Consider the following 19,448-nt stretch of genomic DNA (forward strand, 5'->3'; position numbering starts at 1 on the left):
ACCATCCATGGGAGTGTGTTACCGTCCGTGGGAGTGTGTTACCGTCCGTGGGGGTGTGTTACCCTCTGTGGGAGTGTGTTACCATCCATGGGAGTGTGTTACCGTCCGTGGGGGTGTGTTACCGTCCGTGGGAGTGTGTTACCCTCTGTGGGAGTGTGTTACCCTCTGTGGGAGTGTGTTACCGTCCGAGGGAGTGTGTTACCGTCCGAGGGAGTGTGTTACCGTCCGTGGGGGTGTGTTACCGTCCATGGGAGTGTGATACCGTCCATGGGAGTGTGATACCGTCCGTGGGAGTGTTCATCAGTCCTTATCAAATTACTTTAAACCTCCCTGGACTTTACACCCCGAAGCACTGATTCACCTGTGCCATCATACACCTGCCACAAAAGGCTTATAAAATAAAGAACATTATGTTTGGACTCAGTAGCTACGGCAAAAAATACCACAAAGAACCACTTTATGCTGTGTGTGTGTGAGACCCTTTTTCCAGGGTTAAACATGTGGGACTCATCTTTACAGGGCTGGAATAAGGTTGGTTTTCATCCCAAAATGTACAATGCCAAGCACATAATGACAGCTCCAGTGAAAACCCTCTGGAGCTGCATCCCCCCCACAGCTCAGCCTCGTATGCAAATGCCCATGGATTTCTCTGCTCCAAGATGGATGAGACTGTCACATGCTTGAGCTCAAAATACTCACAAAGTACTAATAATTGCCAGAAGTGATTGATAGCCTGTTTGTAATGTGTCTGCTTAAGCAATAAGTTTCACATTTACAACTCAGGTGCTTGGGATTCCTGTCTCCTGCGGCTGTAATTAGAAACTGGAGAGTGAAGCAAAGGGGTTTTTTTTCCTGAAAAATAGATAGGAATGCTTCATAAAGCCATGCTGGGAGCAGACTATGTGATCCATGTGACTGCATGGATGGACAGTTATTAAATATCCTGTGATCCTGAATGGGAAAAGGTTTCAGAGAGAACTGAGGATGGTGAAGAAGGGTTTCTATAGAGACTTGTAGACCTTCACGGCATGGATGCTCCCAGTAAGGAGTCCTGGCTGGTGAGAGAGGCTGGGCGAGGGCTCAGGGTGATGCTCCAGGGCTGAAGGGTGCTACAGATAAGGGCTGCAGGGTGGGGGAGAGCAGAGGTGAATGGGGTGCAGCTCCTGGGTGGAGGGAAGGGCTGTACAGTGGAGATAAACCAGTCAGGTGGTGGCTGAGCTGTGGGAAGAGTCTTAAATTGCATTGGATTTATTTAATTTTTTATTTTTGAGCAAGGATTCATGATCTGATCTTGCATCAGGGCCCCTGGAAGGTTTTGCCAGGCACAGTGAGGGGCTGAGGTACCTCATCTCAACAGTGCAAGTGCATGGCTGGTCCTCAGTCTCCCTTTTCTCACAGCTCTCCGTCCCTTGTCCTGTATCCCACAGTGCTCCAACAACTTGAAAGGGGTTAACAGAGCCATGGGCAACATGAATCCAAGGTCTGGTGACCAGCTGAGCCTGTCAGATCCCACTGCACAAATTCTTCCAACTGCTCTGCGTGAGGGTGGCTGTAAAGATCCTCGATGATCCTTGAGTCTAAAAGGTGAACTTCAGTGTCTTGCTGTCCCTAAGGACCCTGTTTTCACAGGGATGCAGACCTCACAGTCCTCTCTGCCTGCAAAAAATATTTTATATTTTACATGATTTTTACCTTAATGATCCACAGATTTTAACATAGTTCCTTATGCTTTTTTTTTTTTTTTTCCCCAGCTGGATCCGTTTTTTCCCATGCTGTTCTTTCCCACACCCTTCTCTGCATGCTCCACAAATCAGTATGCAAAGCACTGAGTCCTCCAGCATGGCATCACCTCCTGTCTGATCCATCCACACACTGGGGTAACCAGCCAAATATTTGCCTTCCCCCGGTTCCTTTTCTTGCAGTGGTGCTGGAAGGCTGTTGAATTAATTTCTCCATGGCTGCTCCCTCTCACACGGTTTTGGCTCGTGGTCCTACACTAATGTCTACAAAACCTGATGCTTGAGGCTCTGTTGAATTGCCAGGCTCAGCCTGGTGCTCCAGGGAATAGCCTGGCCACTTAGGAAACTGCCTGTCCAAGCTCTGCTGGGATTGCTGCAGCACTTTAAATTCACAGCCCACTCAATTTCAGATTAATTTCCCTGAGCAGACAAACCCAAAGTGACAGGAATTAGGAAGAAATTCCTCTGCAGGCAAAGGATAATAGGTGAAATTTCATTTCATTTTCCTCTGCAGCAGCTGCTGCTGGTTCCTACCAGGGACCAGTTAGACAAAGCAGGGATGGATCTGGTGTGGGCATCCCGCTCCTGCTGGGTGACCTTGCTCTCCAGCCTCTGGGATTTACCTGGTGAGAGGGACATGTTCCTCATCCCTGCTGGTAGTGGGAGATGCCCCATGAGCTCAGCTAAGCTCTCTGTGTCCCACTGCCTGCCTTCTCCAGGGAAATCAGGGAATCATGGACAGTTTATGTTGGAAGGGACCAGCTCAGGTTCCAATCCCCTGCTGTGGGCAGGGACACCTTCCACCATCCCAGGTTGCTCCAACCCCCACCCAACCTGACCTTGAACACTTCCAGCATCCACAGCTTCTCTGGGCAACCTGTGCCAGGGCCTCACTACCCTCATCATAAAACATTCTTTCCTTACGTCAATCCTAAATTTGCCATTCTCAGTTTAAACCCCTGCCCCTTCTCCTGTCATGCAGACCCTGATCAAAAGGCTCTCTCAATCCCTGCCTTTCCTAAATCCAACCAGGAAACTCTGGAGCCGAGTCCTCTGGGTTGTGTGCCTGTCTCGCCTTCTCTGGCCACCCTCACCTCGCCATTAGTGGTAATTATGGGCAGAACTCATCCCGCTCTGCCTTCTGCCTGCTTTTCCCACCGCTCCGGCAGTTCTCTGGGGGATCGCAGTGGAGCTTTCCTCTCTCTTCCCGAATCCAAGCCTCTCCCCGCTGTCGCAAGCCCTTCTCCCAGCAGCTGCGTGCCACCTAGTGCACACTCGGCCACCCGGCAGCCGACAAGGCAGGAGATCCATCCCTGCGGAGCTTTCCTGGAGCTAAATGAGCCTTTAAAGGTGTCTTCCAACCCAAGCTGTTCCATGCAGCGTCAGGCTTGGGCACGGCATCTCCATCGCACACAGGCTCCTGCACTGGCAGGCAGCGATGTCCACCCCACCTGTCTTGTCAGCCTGGCTGTCCCCACACGGGTCATCACTTCCCAATCACCCACTTTGGCACGGTTTGGACTGTCTGGAGTGAGTTGAAAAGCACTGAGGCTGCCGCAGTCCCATCTCACAGCAGCGATGCTGCAGCAGCAGTGGGATGCATGAACTCCTCAGGGCTGGCCAAGAAGCCAGCAAGTGCTGGTCCCAATGGACAAGTCATGAAAATAAATGTACCTATATAAATACATGCATATATATAACAAATACATGGCTGCTGTCCCATAGGATCCTGCTGCCGAGTGAGATTTCACCCCACAGAGGTAATGGCAGGCAGAAAAGGGAGTTACAGACATGCCTTAAAGCTCATGGTCTGCAGAGAGTGCCTTTGGTGACTGAGGGCACCCAGCTCCCAGTTTCCCATCCCCTCTTCCCTGCTGCGATCCATTCCTGCTCCTCCCCAGCCCTGGATGCCGGCCGGAGCCCACAGCATGGGTCTGCTGCCCTCCGGAGAGCCTCCTGTCAGCACCGCGTCCTTGGGCTGCTCTTTCCCACCTGGCTGAGGTGGTTTCTGCAGCACGTCAGGCAGGAAGCAGATTAGGGAGGAACAAAGGTGATTTTGTCTGGGGCGGGGATGGGTACCTCTCCCCAAGCTCCAGCTTGCTGCAGCCCAGGGCAATGCTGAGCCTCTCTGGGGGCTTCCACTGCCCTTTCCTCAGCCCTGCCCTTCCTTCAGTACTTATAAACTGCCAGAAAACACCTTAAAATTAGCTTGTGGTTCCCAAACAGCACAGGAGTGTGCTGGGAGCACAGCTGCAGCTGCACTGAGGCGGGCCTTGATGTCAGGACAGGGAACCAAAATGGATTTACATCTTTCCCTTCTTTTAAGGCTGCTGGACACAGACTGGTTTGGGGTTGGGAGCTCCCAGGCCCCTACACTGAAGGATCCCATCCACTGCCCATGCCCTGAAGCAGGAGGAGGAGCAGAGGAAAGAGGGGAGGCTCCATCCTACTGTAGATGCAGCATTTTTCATGCCGGTGCTCCCCAGAGTGAAATCAGCAGCAGGAACCCCCTAAATACCCAGTGATTTAGCTCAGCAATCAGCAGGGGAATCCTGTCATTCGTTATAAGCTGGCTAATGGCTCAAAACAGCAACTGGTGTCCTCAACCCTGTCTTTCCCTCCTGGCAGCAAGAAGATGCCTTTTGTTTCAGCTTATGGCTTTTTCCTATGGCACCAGGCCCTTCTTTACATCCCCAGTGCATTTCCTGGCCATGGTACAGCCTGGACAAATGAGTTCATGTCTCCTCTCTGTATTTCCCCAGCTAATCGAAAAGGGAAATCGGTTTGGATTTTTGGTTTTGGTTTGGGTTGTTGGTGGTTTTTTTTTTCTGGAGGCCTTGTATTTTCTGCAGTTTTGTGAGCCACTTGTTTTCCCCAGTTTCCACCCATGCTGCCAGAAAAGAGGTCTGCTGGAGATGCCACCCACTGCCATAGGAAGCTGTGGCAGATGCTGCCGGTGGCACGTGGCAGCTGCTGAGTGGATGCGAGGATGGCCCTGACCCCTCCAGAAGGTTCTCTCCCATGGGCATCTCTGATATCCCTGAGTGTCCCAGAGTGTCCCTGCCTGAGTAGGCAGCAGGACCATCAGGAAGCACAAAAAGAGCTTCTTTTTCCACAAGAGACCAGCTTTGCTGTCCTGTGGAATTTTATAATTAGCCTTTCTTATGTTGTGGCTGCTCCTTGAATAAGGCTGGCTGTGTTTTCTTTTCCTCAGAGCAGCGTAATCCCCCAGCCTGATACTGCCAAGCCACTCAAAGCACATGCAGGAACGATGTAGACATGGAAAAGGGCTGAGATGATTCCCCAATGCCCAGAGAAATCCTGGATGGGGTAGAGAGCATCTTATCCCTGCATGTCCACGTTGTGCTCCTGGTCTGCAAAACCTGGGTGTGGATTCATGCTGGAGCTGATGATTCCCAGTCCATGGGCCCTGGCTGACAGCCAGGACAGTGGGGAGTTTGTCAAAGTTTAGGTAAAACAGACTTAAAAGGCACCTTTGAAACTTGCACTCATGATCTGGTTAATTAGAACTTTGCTGCTGCTGGGGAATAAAAGTGCCTAATTGCTAATTACTAAATCCCTGCAAGAAAGGAACAGCAGAAGCAGTTGGCGACAGTCATAGCCAGAGCTGGCTTTCTGCAGAGTTAAAATATGAAACCCAGCCTTTTTAGGGCATTGAGAGGTCTGGGCTTTGCATGGGAGCAAGTGAAAAATCCAGCAGCAAGAACCACAAGGCAAATTCTGCCTCCTGTGAGAACGAGGCCGGGAATCATGTGGCTCATAAAATTAACTTGTTCAAAGCCAAAAGCACACCAGACTCTTAAAATTGCTGGAGAACTTAAGAATTCATAAGACTGGGAAACCCAGTGTGTTTGGAGGTTCCTTTTCCGTGATCTTCAAGGCTGCTGAGACCCAAGAGTCTCATATTATCTGGCTTTTACTTGCAATGATGGCTAAAATGGTTAAAAAGCTGTAATAGTTAAAAATTATTAAATATACACAACTCTTTTTAAAATAAAGAGATGTTCTGGTCAGGAGCAAAAGAGACAAGTTGAATGTGTAGAGCAGGAGGTGGTGGAGGTGGATGGGGAAGGTTTCCAGCCACAGGACATCCCTCACCACGGGCTGGTGAGGGATGGGTCAGGTCTCTCTAATATCCTCAGCAGAGATGCCTTGGATGGTCAGACAGGAAAAATCCTGAAAAAGGGGGCCTCTAAAGGTAATTTCTTGCCTAGGAACAGGCGGGGAAGACCCTGGTTTGCCCCAGGAACAGGTCTCCAAGTCTCCCAGGCAGGGAAGGAGGTTAGAACCATCCCCTGCTGCTGCATCCCAGTGCTGGCTCAGACACTGACAGAAGGATTTCCAGCCAGATGGTTATTGCTGACTTCCTCTCCAGGTGGGCACTCAGACAGCCGAGGAGGGAGGTGGGAAGCAGCTGAAAAGCCCAAATCCTCTGAAAAAGCTTCTTCCTTCCCCTTGAGGCGTAACCCAGGCTCTGCCAGCACCCAATTTAAGGATGTGTCCTTGCCTGCCTCTCTGAAACCCGAGCCATTCCCTCCCCGCCATGTCTCCTTAGCAGTCTTCCCTCTCTTCTCCTCTTTCTGCTTCTTATTCCTCTTCTTCTTCCCCCTTCTCCTGCTCCCTCTCTTTCTCCTTGGCTTTGGGAATGATCTGTCCCAGGATGGGTTTCAGGGCTGCCATCCTGCTGTAACCCAGCAGCAGCAGCCCCAAAAGTGCGAAGAGATGACAGGCTGGAGCTGTTCCGTTGATGGATGAGATCCATTTTCTTCTCTCTTTATCTTTTTTTTTTTTAATTTACTAATCAAGATCTCACCTAAAGAAAAAAATCCTGCCTTATCCCCATCACATCTTATCGGAAATATTAATTTCAAATGTTATTTTAAAATTTTTTATGACTAACTAGCCAGCTCCTTCCTTTATTTCAAAAGAGGACAGGTATTCCTGGGATTCGATACACGCCTCTTTATACTGGAGAGGAAATACCAAACAGGTATGTGGATTTATGATGCTTTTTTTTTTAGGTCAGGGTTGTAATTATAAATAATGATCTGGTGGGGTGGTGGCAGCTGAAAAACTGTGATTTCTCCTGAAGTTGTTTGAATAGTTAAAAAGTGGAAGAAGTGATAAATAGAGCACGGGGGTTCACTCCAGCTCTGGCCAAGGGGTACAAAGGGGACCAGAAGGGATGAAAGGACCTGTGGGGTCCTGTGTCCAGGTGGGAGGAGAGAGTCTTCACCGAGGGCAAAGAGCTGGCTGGGCACGGTGTGTCTACTGTGGTGTGTTATTTGGGGTGAAAGCAGGGACTTTCTGTGCCCCATGTTACAGCCCTGGTCCTCCCCTGCGAGTTTTGTACGTCCCTGGTGGTCAGTGGTTGTGTAGGATGGGGGTGATGGAGGATTTGCTGCTCCTTCCATCGGGGTCATGGTGGGGCTGGCTTCACAGGACACCTGACAGCTTGAAAACCTTGGTGTGAAGGGACTTCCATAAACCCATGTCCAGCAACCCTTTAAATCACAGAATCATCACAGAATCATAGAATGGTTTGGGTTGGAAAGGGACCTTAAAGCTCATCCCATTCCACCCCCTGCCACAGGCAGGACTCCTTCCACTAGCCCAGGTTGCTCCAAGCCCTGTCCAACCTGCCCTTGGACACTTCCAGGGATGGGGCAGCCACAGCTTCTCTGGGCAATGTTAAAAGGGATGCTGTGTTTTGCTACAGTGCCACGATGACTAACTATGGCTTAAACGCTGTTTTTAATCTGTGGGCATTCTGAAAGAACCCCAACACCGCTGCGTTTAAGGAAGTAGGTTCACTTTGCAGCTGAATCCTGAGCGTTGGGGTGAGGATTGAGAAGCAGTTGGAAAAGCACAGACGGAGAAGGAAAGTTGGGTTTTCCCTCTTTGGGGTCGGCCATGGCACAGCACCGCAGTGGTTAATGCCCGCTGCCACCCTGCCAGGGAGCAGGAACGCGCTGGCTCCGGTACAAAAGTGGCCGGCGATGACAACGTCCCTGCGAGCAGGACGCGATGCCGGGGTTTGGCCGGGGCAGGGCGGCGGAGGGGCCATCTGTCAGCCCTGCCCCGCTGGAGAGAGGGCAGGGCCCGTGGGACAAAAGGAGACATTATTCGGTGCTTCAGGAGGGATGAATGGAGTATTGAAAGCCACCACCTCAGCGAGTAGATTGGTTTTCAGCCCCCATCACTGAGCTGTCTGTCTGCTGGTGAGTCTCCTCCAGAGGCTTGGTCAGCACGAACTGAGCAGAGAGATCAAGGAGATGGAACGGGGCTGTGTCCCATCCATGCGGGCTCCTTCCTGCAGCTCCATCACCTCCTGCTGGTGCAAGACCCTTTGGTCCACCATCATCTCTCCCTAGTGCAGGCAACGAAGTCAAAGGCTTGGTCTGGAGGCTCTGGAGCCCACCCAGCCCATGGTCTGGAGGGACCTTGGCTGGGTGGACACCTTCTCGTCCAATGCCCTCCACATGGGAAAACCAGGAGCAGCAAAAGGCTGGATGAGGGGTTTCTATGCGAAGGAGGGTTTAGTCACTGATACTGTGGATTTCAAAGACCTTTCCCAAGTTTCTAACCACCAGCAGATGCCTGAAGCGGCAGCAGTCGGTGTGCATCCCTTCAGGAGATGGTGTGCACCGTGTGGGCTGGAGAGACTAATTTTAGGGCTCCGCTTAGCTGAGCCTGACAGCCCGGCTTTGGAGCCGGCGTGCGGGAGCATCCTCACGATGGCACTGCTCCCCCAGCGCACGCTGCCGTCAGACCGGCTGCTGGGACCGCCGGGATGCCGGTCTGGGCTCCCAGAGGTGTCCCGGCCAGCAGGATCAGCACCCATCCCCTCCCAAACAGCCTGCGAGTGAGACAGAGATGGAAATCCACCGCTTTGCAGTGAGTGGTAAATGAGGGGGAAATGGAATCTTAAGATATTTAATCTCTTCCTCGTTTTCTGCTGACATTTCCCTATTGCTGAGTTTTATCTCACAGGTGGGATTACGGCCCTTCAGCTTCATCTTGCCACTCAAAAAACAATCTCTTGTTCTCAATAAACCCGGCTGGAATTCCTTTTCACGTGTCTCCTGGTCACTGCTCCTGGAAATACTGAGGAGGGACACGTTCACAGGTCCTGCATGGCCCTTGGTGATCACAGGCTCTCCTGCCCGCCATCCTAACACTGCTGTCTGCATGTTTCAGGGAATTCTCCTCTGGAAATTTGCCTGCAGGAGGACTGAGAAGCAGCAATGACAGTCGGTCCCTGTCCAGACACCCGGCACGAGGTGCCGGACATCGAGGTGCTGTCTCTCTCCTTGATGCCAGCCATGCTCCTCGTCCTCCTCCTCAGCCCCACCGGTGAGCTCCTGCCTGGGGCAGCGGGAGGGGTTTTAGGCACCCGTGATCCCTCTCCAGCTCAGATTTGTAGGTAGATTTTCTCCAGGAGCAGGATTATTGTGGTGTCCCCTACAGGGATGGAGGGAGCAAATTCAGCTCTTATCTCCCACCGTGACCTGGGTGTGATGGCGAGCCCAGCACTCAGGACAGGCAGGGGAATGGGGCAGGCAGCTGCCAGCACTGGGGACAGAGCAGTTTTGGGCTCCGGAGCGGGCAGCACCCATGGGAAGATGCTGATGGCCAAGGGATGCTCCTGGGCTTGCTCCCAGGACCTGTGAGACCAGTCCTGCCCAAGGAAACAGGTGGAATGAACACCCATCCCCTGAGGACAACGGCCCCTTCTCATTCCTGGCAGGCACTGTCCAGCCAAGCTGGGAAGCATTTAAATCTGGGAAAAGCCATTCCCGCTCTGGAAGGCGGGTCCGCACCAGCGCTGTGGCAGCGTGGTTATCCCTGTGTGACTCTGTCCATGGAATTACAGCCAGGCGGCGGGGAACACATTCCTGCCTCAACAAACCGGCGCCAAGGCACAGCCAGCCAGAAAACTGGGAATTCAGGTGTAGTCAGACATCCTAACTGAGTTAAATCGGGTTTTACCTTCCCACCCCCTCAGCTGGTGCTTCCCTTCTCCCTCGAGGTGCTGCGGCAGCATCTGTGCCCACACTCGGGTGTGGGGACCCTGAGGGGACCCCGGTGGCTCTATCGCTGTCCCCTGCATCTCCTGGCTCTCCTGGTTCTCTTCATTAATGGGCACAGATTAGTCGCTAACGAAGGGCGATTTGTCCTCCCTTTCGGTGGTTTTGTTTAGCAGCGGTGTTTACTCGAGCAGTTTCCCCTTTTTCTTTCAGCTTTGTGAAGCTGGATCAGAGAAACATGGAGGGCTCTATTTCTTCTCAAAAAAGACAGTTTTCCCCTCGCTCCTCATTATTGTAGACACACCAGGCATATTTTTTTCAGATCTCTCCTGGCTTTGCTGGAGGATACTCTTAAATGAATATTTCAGAGCTTTGATTTTGACTCAAAGGGAGATGAATATTTATCAATGTCCTTTTATCCACTGCTTTTTCGGCACTAGTGTGGACTAGGTGTTAAAAATCAATACCAACCAGGATCAAACACTCTTCCTAGAAACCCTCACACCTCCACATTTTTGGTGCAGAGGTGAGCTGAATTACCTCTCTCCTGTTATCCAACCCACGGGGCTGCTGTATCCTTCCCTGTCCTCTCCTGCAGAGCCTCTCTGCTCCCATGGTCTCACCTGTTTAATCCCCAGGTCCTGCTGGAATCACAGCATCCCTTTCCATGCCTGGTCCAGCTGGATAGGGCAGCAGCACCTGACCACGCTGGAGCTCCCCGAATGCTGCTCTTCATCCCAGCATCCCTGCTAAGTCATGGATACAGCCAGACAGTTGCCTTATTCTCCTTTCTCTTGGGGCTTCTAGGTCTTTCTTTGACAGCCCTGATTTCTGGCTGACTTAATGGTCTCCCAGGCAACGTCCTAGCAAGGAAAAGGGAGGTGGGTTCATCTGCTCCCCTGTCCCCCCAGGCTCACGCTGCTTCTCACGGCGGTGACATCCGCCTCCGGAGCGGCTGGGATTGACCTTCCCGTCACTGCTCGTAGGCTGAGCGTGAAGCAGGACAGGGCTGGTCCAAGGCAGTGGGAGGACAAGAGGCCACAGAGGCACCACGGGTGTTGATCAGCCCTTGGGTGCTGTAATTAGCATGGAGGCATCACAGAATCACAGAATGGTTTGGGTTGGAAGGGACCTTAAGGCTTGTATCGTTCCAAACCCCCTGCCATGGGCAGGGACACCTTCCACTAGGTTTGGAAGGATTTTGGAAGGTGTCACCTATGGGAGAGGGTTGTGCAGGGAGAGCCTCAAGCCCAGGACACCTCGGATGCTCAAGATCTGTGCTGGGCTCCAGCATCGGCCAAGACTTTGTGAACTGAGAGGTACAAAAGGTCCAGCCACCCATCCCCATCACTATCCTGGGCATCATTATCGTGTTCCTGTGACCTCCTGGACCAGCTGGAGCCTCAGTGACCCATGCTGGCAGCATTCCAGGGGGGATCCCACATCACTCAGCACTGGGGCTGAGAGGGATTTTGTGGCTAAATAATGCCCAGACTGTGGGAGGGGGGTCCAGAGATGAGGACACATCCTGCATCCTTCAAGTGTTCACCTCCCTCTGGATGATGTTTGTTCACCCCCTAAGGTGGCTGCACCCCGTCAGTGGGTGTGTTGGTACTTGCATGTCATTATGGAGCTTCCAAAAAGTGGATTTTGTTGGGGAAAATAAAGAAATAATAGATGAAAATGCACTTAGGGTACAGCATCTTCCATCAGGACATCTCCACTGGGTTTCTCAAGCTAGGCAGGATTGATTTTCCTTGTTCCCATCTCACCACACAAGTTTTCCATGGGGGTGGTGGAGCAGGAGAATGCAGGAGCTACCCAGGGCTCACAGCAAGGCAGCAATGGAACCAAGGATGGACACAAAAGTCCTCAAGACCTGGCCCAAGACAGGACCCACCTGGGGTGGCTTCTGCTGGCCACTGGGCTCATCAGGGTCACACATGTGTCACCCTGTGCTTCAAGCACCACCAGAGTCACAGTCACTCATATGCTGCCTCAGTTTCCCCACCTGTGAAGTAGATTAAGTGATGCCCTGGGGAAGGGTGATCATTTTTTCCCCTAAAAACACCAGGACTTTGAAGGAAAGGGAAGGGTCCAAGGGCTGCGGAGTCCTGCCAGTCCCCACCACACCCATCCCATCCCTGCTGCCATCACTCTCCGAGTTTCATCTCCTCCTCTCTGGGGAGACCTGATCCCTTCTCTTCTCCCTTGCAGGCACCACCTCTGAGCCCGAGCTGTTGCCATTCCCAGGTGAGATTCTTCTCCTAAAGTCACTTTCCTCCAGGAAGTTTTGTAGTTGAAAAATGCATTTTTAGGTAAAAGAAGGGATTTGGGGAATTTAAAGAAGGAAAGATACTGGTTTGGAACAAAAAGCAGCAAGAAGAAGCTAAACTTCTTTTACAGAAAGGAAATAAAGATCCTTTACTATCCCTATTCCACTAATTATCCTGAGAGGAGTATTTTGCCACCTCCTGCTGAATCCCTGTCCCTGTGCCATGCATCACGTGCAAGTAAATAATTCCCTTGATGTGGTGGACCCCGGGCACTTCCACGCCTGCTCCCCATTGCCAGCAGCTTGAGAGATCATCTCCATCCCACCAGCTCCCACGTGGGACCAGCTCTGGATGCATTTGCTGAGGCTAATAAGAATTTGCTAATTGCATCTTGTCGCTTGTCACCTATTGTATGTCAACATGTGGTGCCACATGTCTGCCTTTCCCTTCTCCCACCGGGCTTTTGCCCATCAGCAGGCAAGATGATGGGAGCACCACAGAGCCACAGAATGGTTTAGGTTGGAAGGGAACACCTTCCACTAGACCAGGCTGCCCAAAACCCTGTCCAGCCTGACCTTGGTGATGGTGCATTCCCAGATTGAGATGTGCTGTGTCTCCACATTGACTGCTTCCAGCAGATGAAGGGGAGCCCGTGTCCCACCAGCAGGTGGGCAGCACCAAGCCAACAACTGTCTTGTGCTACAGAGAAGGGGCAGGATTTTATTTAAGGAGCAGGAGTTCGATGTAGATTTGCTCCCCGTGGCCCACTGCCTGCTGAGGGACCTCTCTGTTCCCATCCTCCCAGAGATCCGTCTTGCCAACGGGCCCAGCCGGTGCCAGGGGCGAGTGGAGATCCTCTACAACGGCTCCTGGGGGACGGTCTGCGACGATGACTGGGACATCGTGGATGCCAACGTGGTGTGTCGCCAGCTGGGCTGTGGCCATGCCATCACCCTCCCAGCCGCCATGACCTTCGGCCAGGGGAGTGGGCCCATCTTCCTGGACAACGTGGACTGCAAGGGCTGGGAGGCAGCCCTAAGCGAGTGCTGGAGCCATGGCTGGGGCATCCACAACTGCTACCACTATGAGGATGTGGCTGTTGTTTGCAATGGTAACGAGGTTGGGTTCTTTGGGGGCAAGGAGAGCAGGGGGTTCCTGTGGAGTGCAAGACTTGCGGGCTGCAGGGGCCTTGGTGGAGCCCAAGAGTTTTATCACAGAGCCAGTTCCTCTGACCTGGGTCAGCCAAACATCCTCTGCATCCTCCTTTCGCCCTTCTCCTCAATCCAGGTCACCTCCCAGCTCCACAGGCTGGTGCTCCATAATGTGACCGGCCTGTTTTGTGTTCCTTGTCACTCCAGCTCAGGGACTTTGCGCCCTCTCCAGCACAATCCCTGGGGAAAGAGCACATGCCCACCCACGCTCCTGCCTCTGAGTCAGTCACTGCCCAACTGCTCTTTCCCCTTTTGACTTGTGTTTCTTTACATTGCTGAGCTTTTCAGTAGGAGATGTTCCTAAAGGTGAGAAAAGCAGTGGAAAGTGTTTGAACTTGGCAAGTGAAAGTGGAACGGCTCCGTGACGGCCCTTATGTACCCCACACACGTTCCTCCCTCGCTGTGCAAGGTTTGCTCATCAGCCAGGCATCAGTGAGCTGCGAAAGGGAGACTGTGCAGACCTGGAGCAGCTGCTCAGTGAATCCCCATGTCCTGCAGAAGCAGGGCTTGGAAAAGGAGGGATGGAAAGGCAGGGATGGTGGGTTGGCTGGTAGGTTGTACCAACAGCAACCAGAGAACAGAGGTTGTGGATTGGGCAGGAAACTGAGTCATGCCATTGTTGGAGAGGAGAGGTGGAAGGAGTGAAAAAGGAGGTGGGGAGCTGGGTCTGAGGGAAGAAGAGAGGCTGGAGGCGTTGGCAAAGAGCTCTGGGCAGGGAGGTGCAGCTTCAAACCCCTCTATTTCCCAGCTGGGGCTGTTTTGGTGCAGACCCTCCTGGAGCAGTGGGGTGGGGAGGGATCCCTCTGGCTTCGGGGTGGAGCAGCAGCAGGTGCCACCTCTCTGCTTCCCTTTGCAGAGTTCTCGCCCACTCAAGTCAGCGAAGGACCGACCACCAGAACCCTCATGGCCTCGGTACAGGATGGGGAAAGTAAGCTGCTCAGCTGTCATTGCACCTGAGGGCAGTGTCCCCTACTGTCACCAGCTGCCCCTCTTGAAGCCTCCCAACCCTCCAGCCCTGAGGTGCAGACCCCCAAACCCCATCACTGTGCTGGCCATGGCTACACCCTACCCCAGAGGTTCCCAAGGCTCCCAAGCCCCATTGCTTTAAAGCTTCGCCCTTCCCTGCTTTTTCTCACTCATTTTCTTTGCCACCACGGGCACGGCAGGGTCTGGGCACGGTGGCATCGCTGTGCCACGTGCAGGGACACCACATCCTTCTCACCTCATGCTGCCACCCTCCAGGTGACGGCAGCATCCGCCTGGTGAGCGGCCCCGACACCTGCCAGGGCCGGGTGGAGATCTTCTACCGCGGGAACTGGGGCACCGTCTGCGACGATGACTGGGGCCTGAGCGATGCCAGCGTGGTCTGCAAGCAGCTGGGCTGTGGGCAAGCCCTGGATTACAAGAGCAATGCTTATTTTGGCTATGGAACAGGACGTATCCTCCTGGACAATGTCAACTGCGACGGCAGCGAGCCCTTCTTGTCCGCCTGCTACAGCCTGGGCTGGGGCATCCACAACTGTGGCCACCACGAGGATGCTGGGGTCATCTGCACAGGTACTGGGCTGGGCATCACCCTCGGGGTGGGGAAAAACCCAGGGACATCCTGGTCTCCAAGCAGAACAGGCCTCAGAGAGATGCTGAGGTACCCAAGGTTGGGCAGGGACTGGGCTCTGCGCTGTAGGTGCATCCTTGCTCCTTATCCGCCCTCATCCTGGTTCTCTGGAGTAGCAACCCCATGCCAGGAGCCTGGAGCACAGCCAGGGTGGTGACTTGAAGGGGAAATGCATCTGTCATGCTGCCATTTCCCTCTGCCATTTCCCTGCTCTGCTGGCTGGAAAACAAGCTGCCCGTGTCCGGAAGGAGGGAGGGGCTGCCAGGGGCCGGGCACAGCGCCAGGCCCAGCCTGCCTCCCCTTCCCCTCCTGAAATGATGTATTCCTGCCATTCTCCACTGATTACTGTTCATAATGTTAATAATCCCCCTGAATTCCCTCATTATCATGGCTAATGACAGGAGCACTAAGTGCCAGTGCTTTCCCTTTCCCACTATTAACAGACAAAGGGGATGGTGTAGGACAAAAGGGACAATTTTTCAGGCTGGTCCTTTCCTCCCTAAACATCCCCATCCCCTGTGGCACCTCCTCTGGGCACACAGTCGGTGGCACCACCACACCCAGACCTTGCTCAGAGGGGCAGGGGATAATGAAGCATGAAAGGTAATGGATCCTGGTGATGAAATCTCCCAGGTGCCACCTCTATCCTTCTGTGTCACCACAGGACTGGACACATCCACCATTACATCCTTCACCACCTCGGTGGCCCTGGGCTCCGAGGAGACGCTCACAGCCACGGCCACAGGTAAGGAGGTTGGCAGTCGCCCATCTGTGGGGGAAGCTGTGCCCTCTGTGTCCTCTCGTGACCCAGCCTGACCACCCCGGGGTCCTGCCATGCATGGATGATGCTCGGGAGGTGACATTGCCCGTGGCAGGGTCTTGCCAGGGGGCAGCCATGGTGCTGGTGGATGCTGGCACCAACCAGGAGGTTGGTGGAGCAGGGGCAGCAGGTGCTGGATGTGGACCTCTCAATGCCCACGTGTCCCCACACTTGTCCCAGCAGTGACAGACAGCAGGGACCAGCCCTCCCAGGCCACCGAGGTGGTCACCACCGCGCTCCTGACCGTCGAGCAGGAAAGTAAGTGTGCAGTTGCTGCTAGTCCTGCACGGGGCTTCACATCCCTGGGGGAGTCACTCTACATCCCCAGAGCTCCTCCCATGTCCCCAAAGGTCACCCCATGTTCCAAGTGCTCAATCCATGCCCCAGGAATTATCTCACATCCTCAGGGCTCACCCCACATGCCCAGGGTTTACTCCATGGTCCCACGGTGTTCACCCCATGCCGCTCAGAGGTTCGTCCCACATCTCCAGGGATTGCTTCGTGCTCACGGTGCCCACCCCATGCTGCTCGGGAATCACCCCATGTACCCAGTGTCACCCCAAAGCACCAGGACTCACCCTGTGTCCCCAGGGGCTCAGCTGACATCCCCACAGTTCATCCTGCGCTCTCCAGGCGTTACCCCATAACCCAGAGGCTCACCCCATGCCCACAAGTTTTTACCCCACATCCCCAAGGGGTTGCTCCCACGTCCCCAGGGGTTCCCCCAGAAACCGGGGGCTCACCCCACGCCCTTGGAGGGTCAGCAGGGGACACCGGACCCCCTGTGGAGCCCTGGTCCCCCCGGCGTCGTGCCACGCAGGTGGCGGCTTGCGGCTGGCGAACGGGAACGGGAGCTGCCGCGGGCGGGTGGAGGTGCGGCACCGCGGCACCTGGGGCACCGTCTGCGACGACGACTGGGACTTCCCCGACGCCCAGGTGGTTTGCCGGCAGCTGGGCTGCGGCACCGCCCTCGCCGCCACCGTGCTCGGCTCCTTCGGCTACGGCAGCGGGCCCGTGCTGCTGGACAACGTGGGCTGCGGCGGCGGCGAGGCGCGCCTGGCCGACTGCTTCCACCTGGGCTGGGGACAGCACAACTGCGGCCACCACGAGGACGCCGGGGTCATCTGCCGAGGTGACAGTGGGAGCTGGCAGGAGGGAGTCAGCAGGTTGCCGGTGAAGCCCAGCTCAGTGGGAAAGTCAAGGAGAGAATGGGTGTAGGGAGGATTTTGGCGGTGCTCAGGCTGGCTGTGGGAAATGGGGTCCCCCAAATGGGGTGGTAGGTGAATAATGAGCCCCCAGACCACGGGGTTTCTCCTGCACATGGGGACAGCAGTGGCAGTCGGTGCAGTGGAGTGTGAGCACCCCCTCTGGTCTCCATTTGTGCACAGTGGCTGCACATCCCACCCCACACCCCTGCAGCCATCCCCAGCCATCCCACACCACATCCCTAAACCCATCCCCCGCCATCCCACACCACATCCCTAAACCCATCCCCCGCCATCCCACACCACGGCTGGGGAGCTCTGACCCGACCCTGTCCCTTGAGTCACTTTTCCCACCTCCCCTCCACTGCACCAGGTGCTGGTGACACTGAAGACCATTTCCAAGAAGCCACTGCTACAACCACCACGTTGGCCCCGACTCATCCCAAGGAGGGTAGGTACTGGGGTGTCACCTGGGGACACACTGTCAGCCATGGGGATGCTCCATGCTGGCACAGGGTGGAAAAAAGTGGCTCAGGCAGAGGCACAAGATTTGGCAGTGCCTGGAGCAGCTCACAGGAGGGGGAAAGACTGCTGGCAATGTTAAGTCATGGCCTCTCCTGGTGCTCACAAGGCTGGTTCAGGCAGAGGTGATGGACATTGGACGATGGACCTCAGGGCAGGGGAGGAGGTGATGGACCAAAGGGGCTGAGCCGGAACAGAGATTATTGTCTGTTCCTCCAACTTAACATCCACCACGACGCTCTGAGGGTCACCCCCAGCTCCAATGCTGGCCAGTGGCCATCGCCCTGCTCCTGCCCGTGCAAAGGCCGTGGGGGAGCTCTGAACCTCAGAGAGACCAGGGCTGTCCCAGGACAGGCAGGGAGAGGGGGACACAGCGCTGGGGCGGGCACGGGCAGGGGCTGCCTCACCCCCTCCCCTCCGCAGGGTCCCTGCGCCTGGTGAACGGCAGCCACCGGTGCGAGGGGCGCGTGGAGATGTTCTACCTGTCCCAGTGGGGGACGGTGTGTGACGACGCCTGGGACCTGCGGGACGCCAAGGTGGTGTGCAGGCAGCTGGGCTGTGGCCACGCCCTGGCGGCCTGGGGGGAGGCACGCTACGGCCAAGGCACCGGCTACATCTTCCTCGACAACCTCAAGTGCAAGGGCCACGAGCCCTCGCTGCTGCGCTGCTCCCACATCCGCTGGGACGTCCACAACTGCGACCACTCCGAGGATGCCGGTGCTGTCTGTGCCATCCTATGACCCTTCCGCAGGTAAGGGGGGACAGGGATGCTGGAGGGAGCTGGTGGCAAGGCCACAGAGAGGGCAGAGCCTTGGCTGCTGGTTTGGACATGCTCCCTGCACTGGCTGGGTGCCCTGTGGGTGTTTGGGCTCCGAGGATGGGAAGAGCTGGGTGAGAACTGGGTTCTCCTCAGCTCCTGAAATAGCGGCTGAAGTTTCCTCCCCACCCACCCCCGGACTGCCCCTTGGAAAAAACAAAACTGCCTGTGGTGTGAAATCTGGTTGGTTTCAGCCATTTCTTTTAAGAAACGAGGAGAGAAAAATGGATTTTCTGCTGTGAAAATGACGTTAAATTATACTCAGAAAATGTAAAAAGGGGGCTGAAATCACACCAGGATGCTCCAGTGGCTCTGCAGTAAGTTGCTGCTGTTCTGCAATTTGCTTTGCAAGCCCTCCAGCAATCCCAATACCAGCTTTTTCTTCCCATTTTGGTATCAGAAATACCAATTCCTCCCCCATTTCCATGCAGCAGAAATGCAGGCGTTGGATCTCACGCCATCTGCAATCCTTGTGCCTGTTTCACCTGTTTCTTCTGCAAACACTGTGGGGTTTAGGAGAGCTAGGATGAGATTTCCCTTCCTGGCAGGCTTCAGCACAGCCAGTCCATGCCCAAAAAATCCCCTGGGGAGTGGGAAAGGATGGGGCTCCCTGCAGTCCCCCCATCCTGTGCCATACAGACGTGCTGGCTTTGGCTGCTCTGTCCCAAAAGCTCCATGCTCTGAGGTGCCCAGGGCAGGGAGGGGGCTGGCACACAGGACACAAGCAGATGGAAAACCATAGGGAAGACCCCAAATCCCTTCCCAGAGCAAGGAAAGGGACCCAGGAGCCTGCTCCTTCCCCAGTGCTGTGCCTTTGGGGTATAAAGGCTGTTTTCCTCCCAGCTCAGGTGGAAAGACCCAGCCTGCAGCACCAGTCGCCTTCACCACCAAGTGTTTGATTCCTACTGGGACACTGGGAAAATGATCTCCGTGTTCTCATGGATAGGGTTCAAGAGTGGGGAAGGGCTTGTGCAGTGGCACAGAGCTCACTACTCTGTGCAATTATTTTGTTAATAATAGACTGTGCATATTCCTGGGTTGGGTTTTTTGGTTTTCCCTTTTTTTTCTTATATGTGTTTGGGTTTGTTTTGTGAATAAATAAAAGCCCTTTGAAAGTGCTCTGAGAGCTGACTTGTTTTCCTGTCATCCTCTCAAAGCCCTGCGTAGAAGCAAATGCCTGGGGAAGAGGAGA

The 19,448-nt window shown here is 54.5% G+C and overlaps 1 protein-coding gene across 1 annotated transcript; it reads left to right on the forward strand.

The window, feature by feature from the left end:
- The first annotated feature begins 6,521 nt into the window (after window positions 1–6,521).
- Window positions 6,522–19,448, forward strand: SSC4D (scavenger receptor cysteine rich family member with 4 domains). Its single transcript, XM_042026009.1, has 12 exons — window positions 6,522–6,750; window positions 8,961–9,116; window positions 12,008–12,043; window positions 12,872–13,177; window positions 14,134–14,205; window positions 14,520–14,834; window positions 15,557–15,637; window positions 15,893–15,970; window positions 16,533–16,844; window positions 17,291–17,368; window positions 17,863–18,190; window positions 19,100–19,448. The coding sequence occupies exons 2-11, from the start codon at window positions 9,008–9,010 to the stop codon at window positions 18,177–18,179; spliced, it is 1,704 nt and encodes a 567-aa protein (XP_041881943.1). The 5' UTR covers window positions 6,522–6,750; window positions 8,961–9,007; the 3' UTR covers window positions 18,180–18,190; window positions 19,100–19,448.

This window comes from Corvus kubaryi, unplaced genomic scaffold (genome assembly GCF_017639235.1).
Source record: "Corvus kubaryi isolate FWS band 111438036 unplaced genomic scaffold, C.kubaryi_AGA036_p1.0 37284, whole genome shotgun sequence".
Taxonomy (NCBI): Eukaryota; Metazoa; Chordata; class Aves; order Passeriformes; family Corvidae; genus Corvus; species Corvus kubaryi.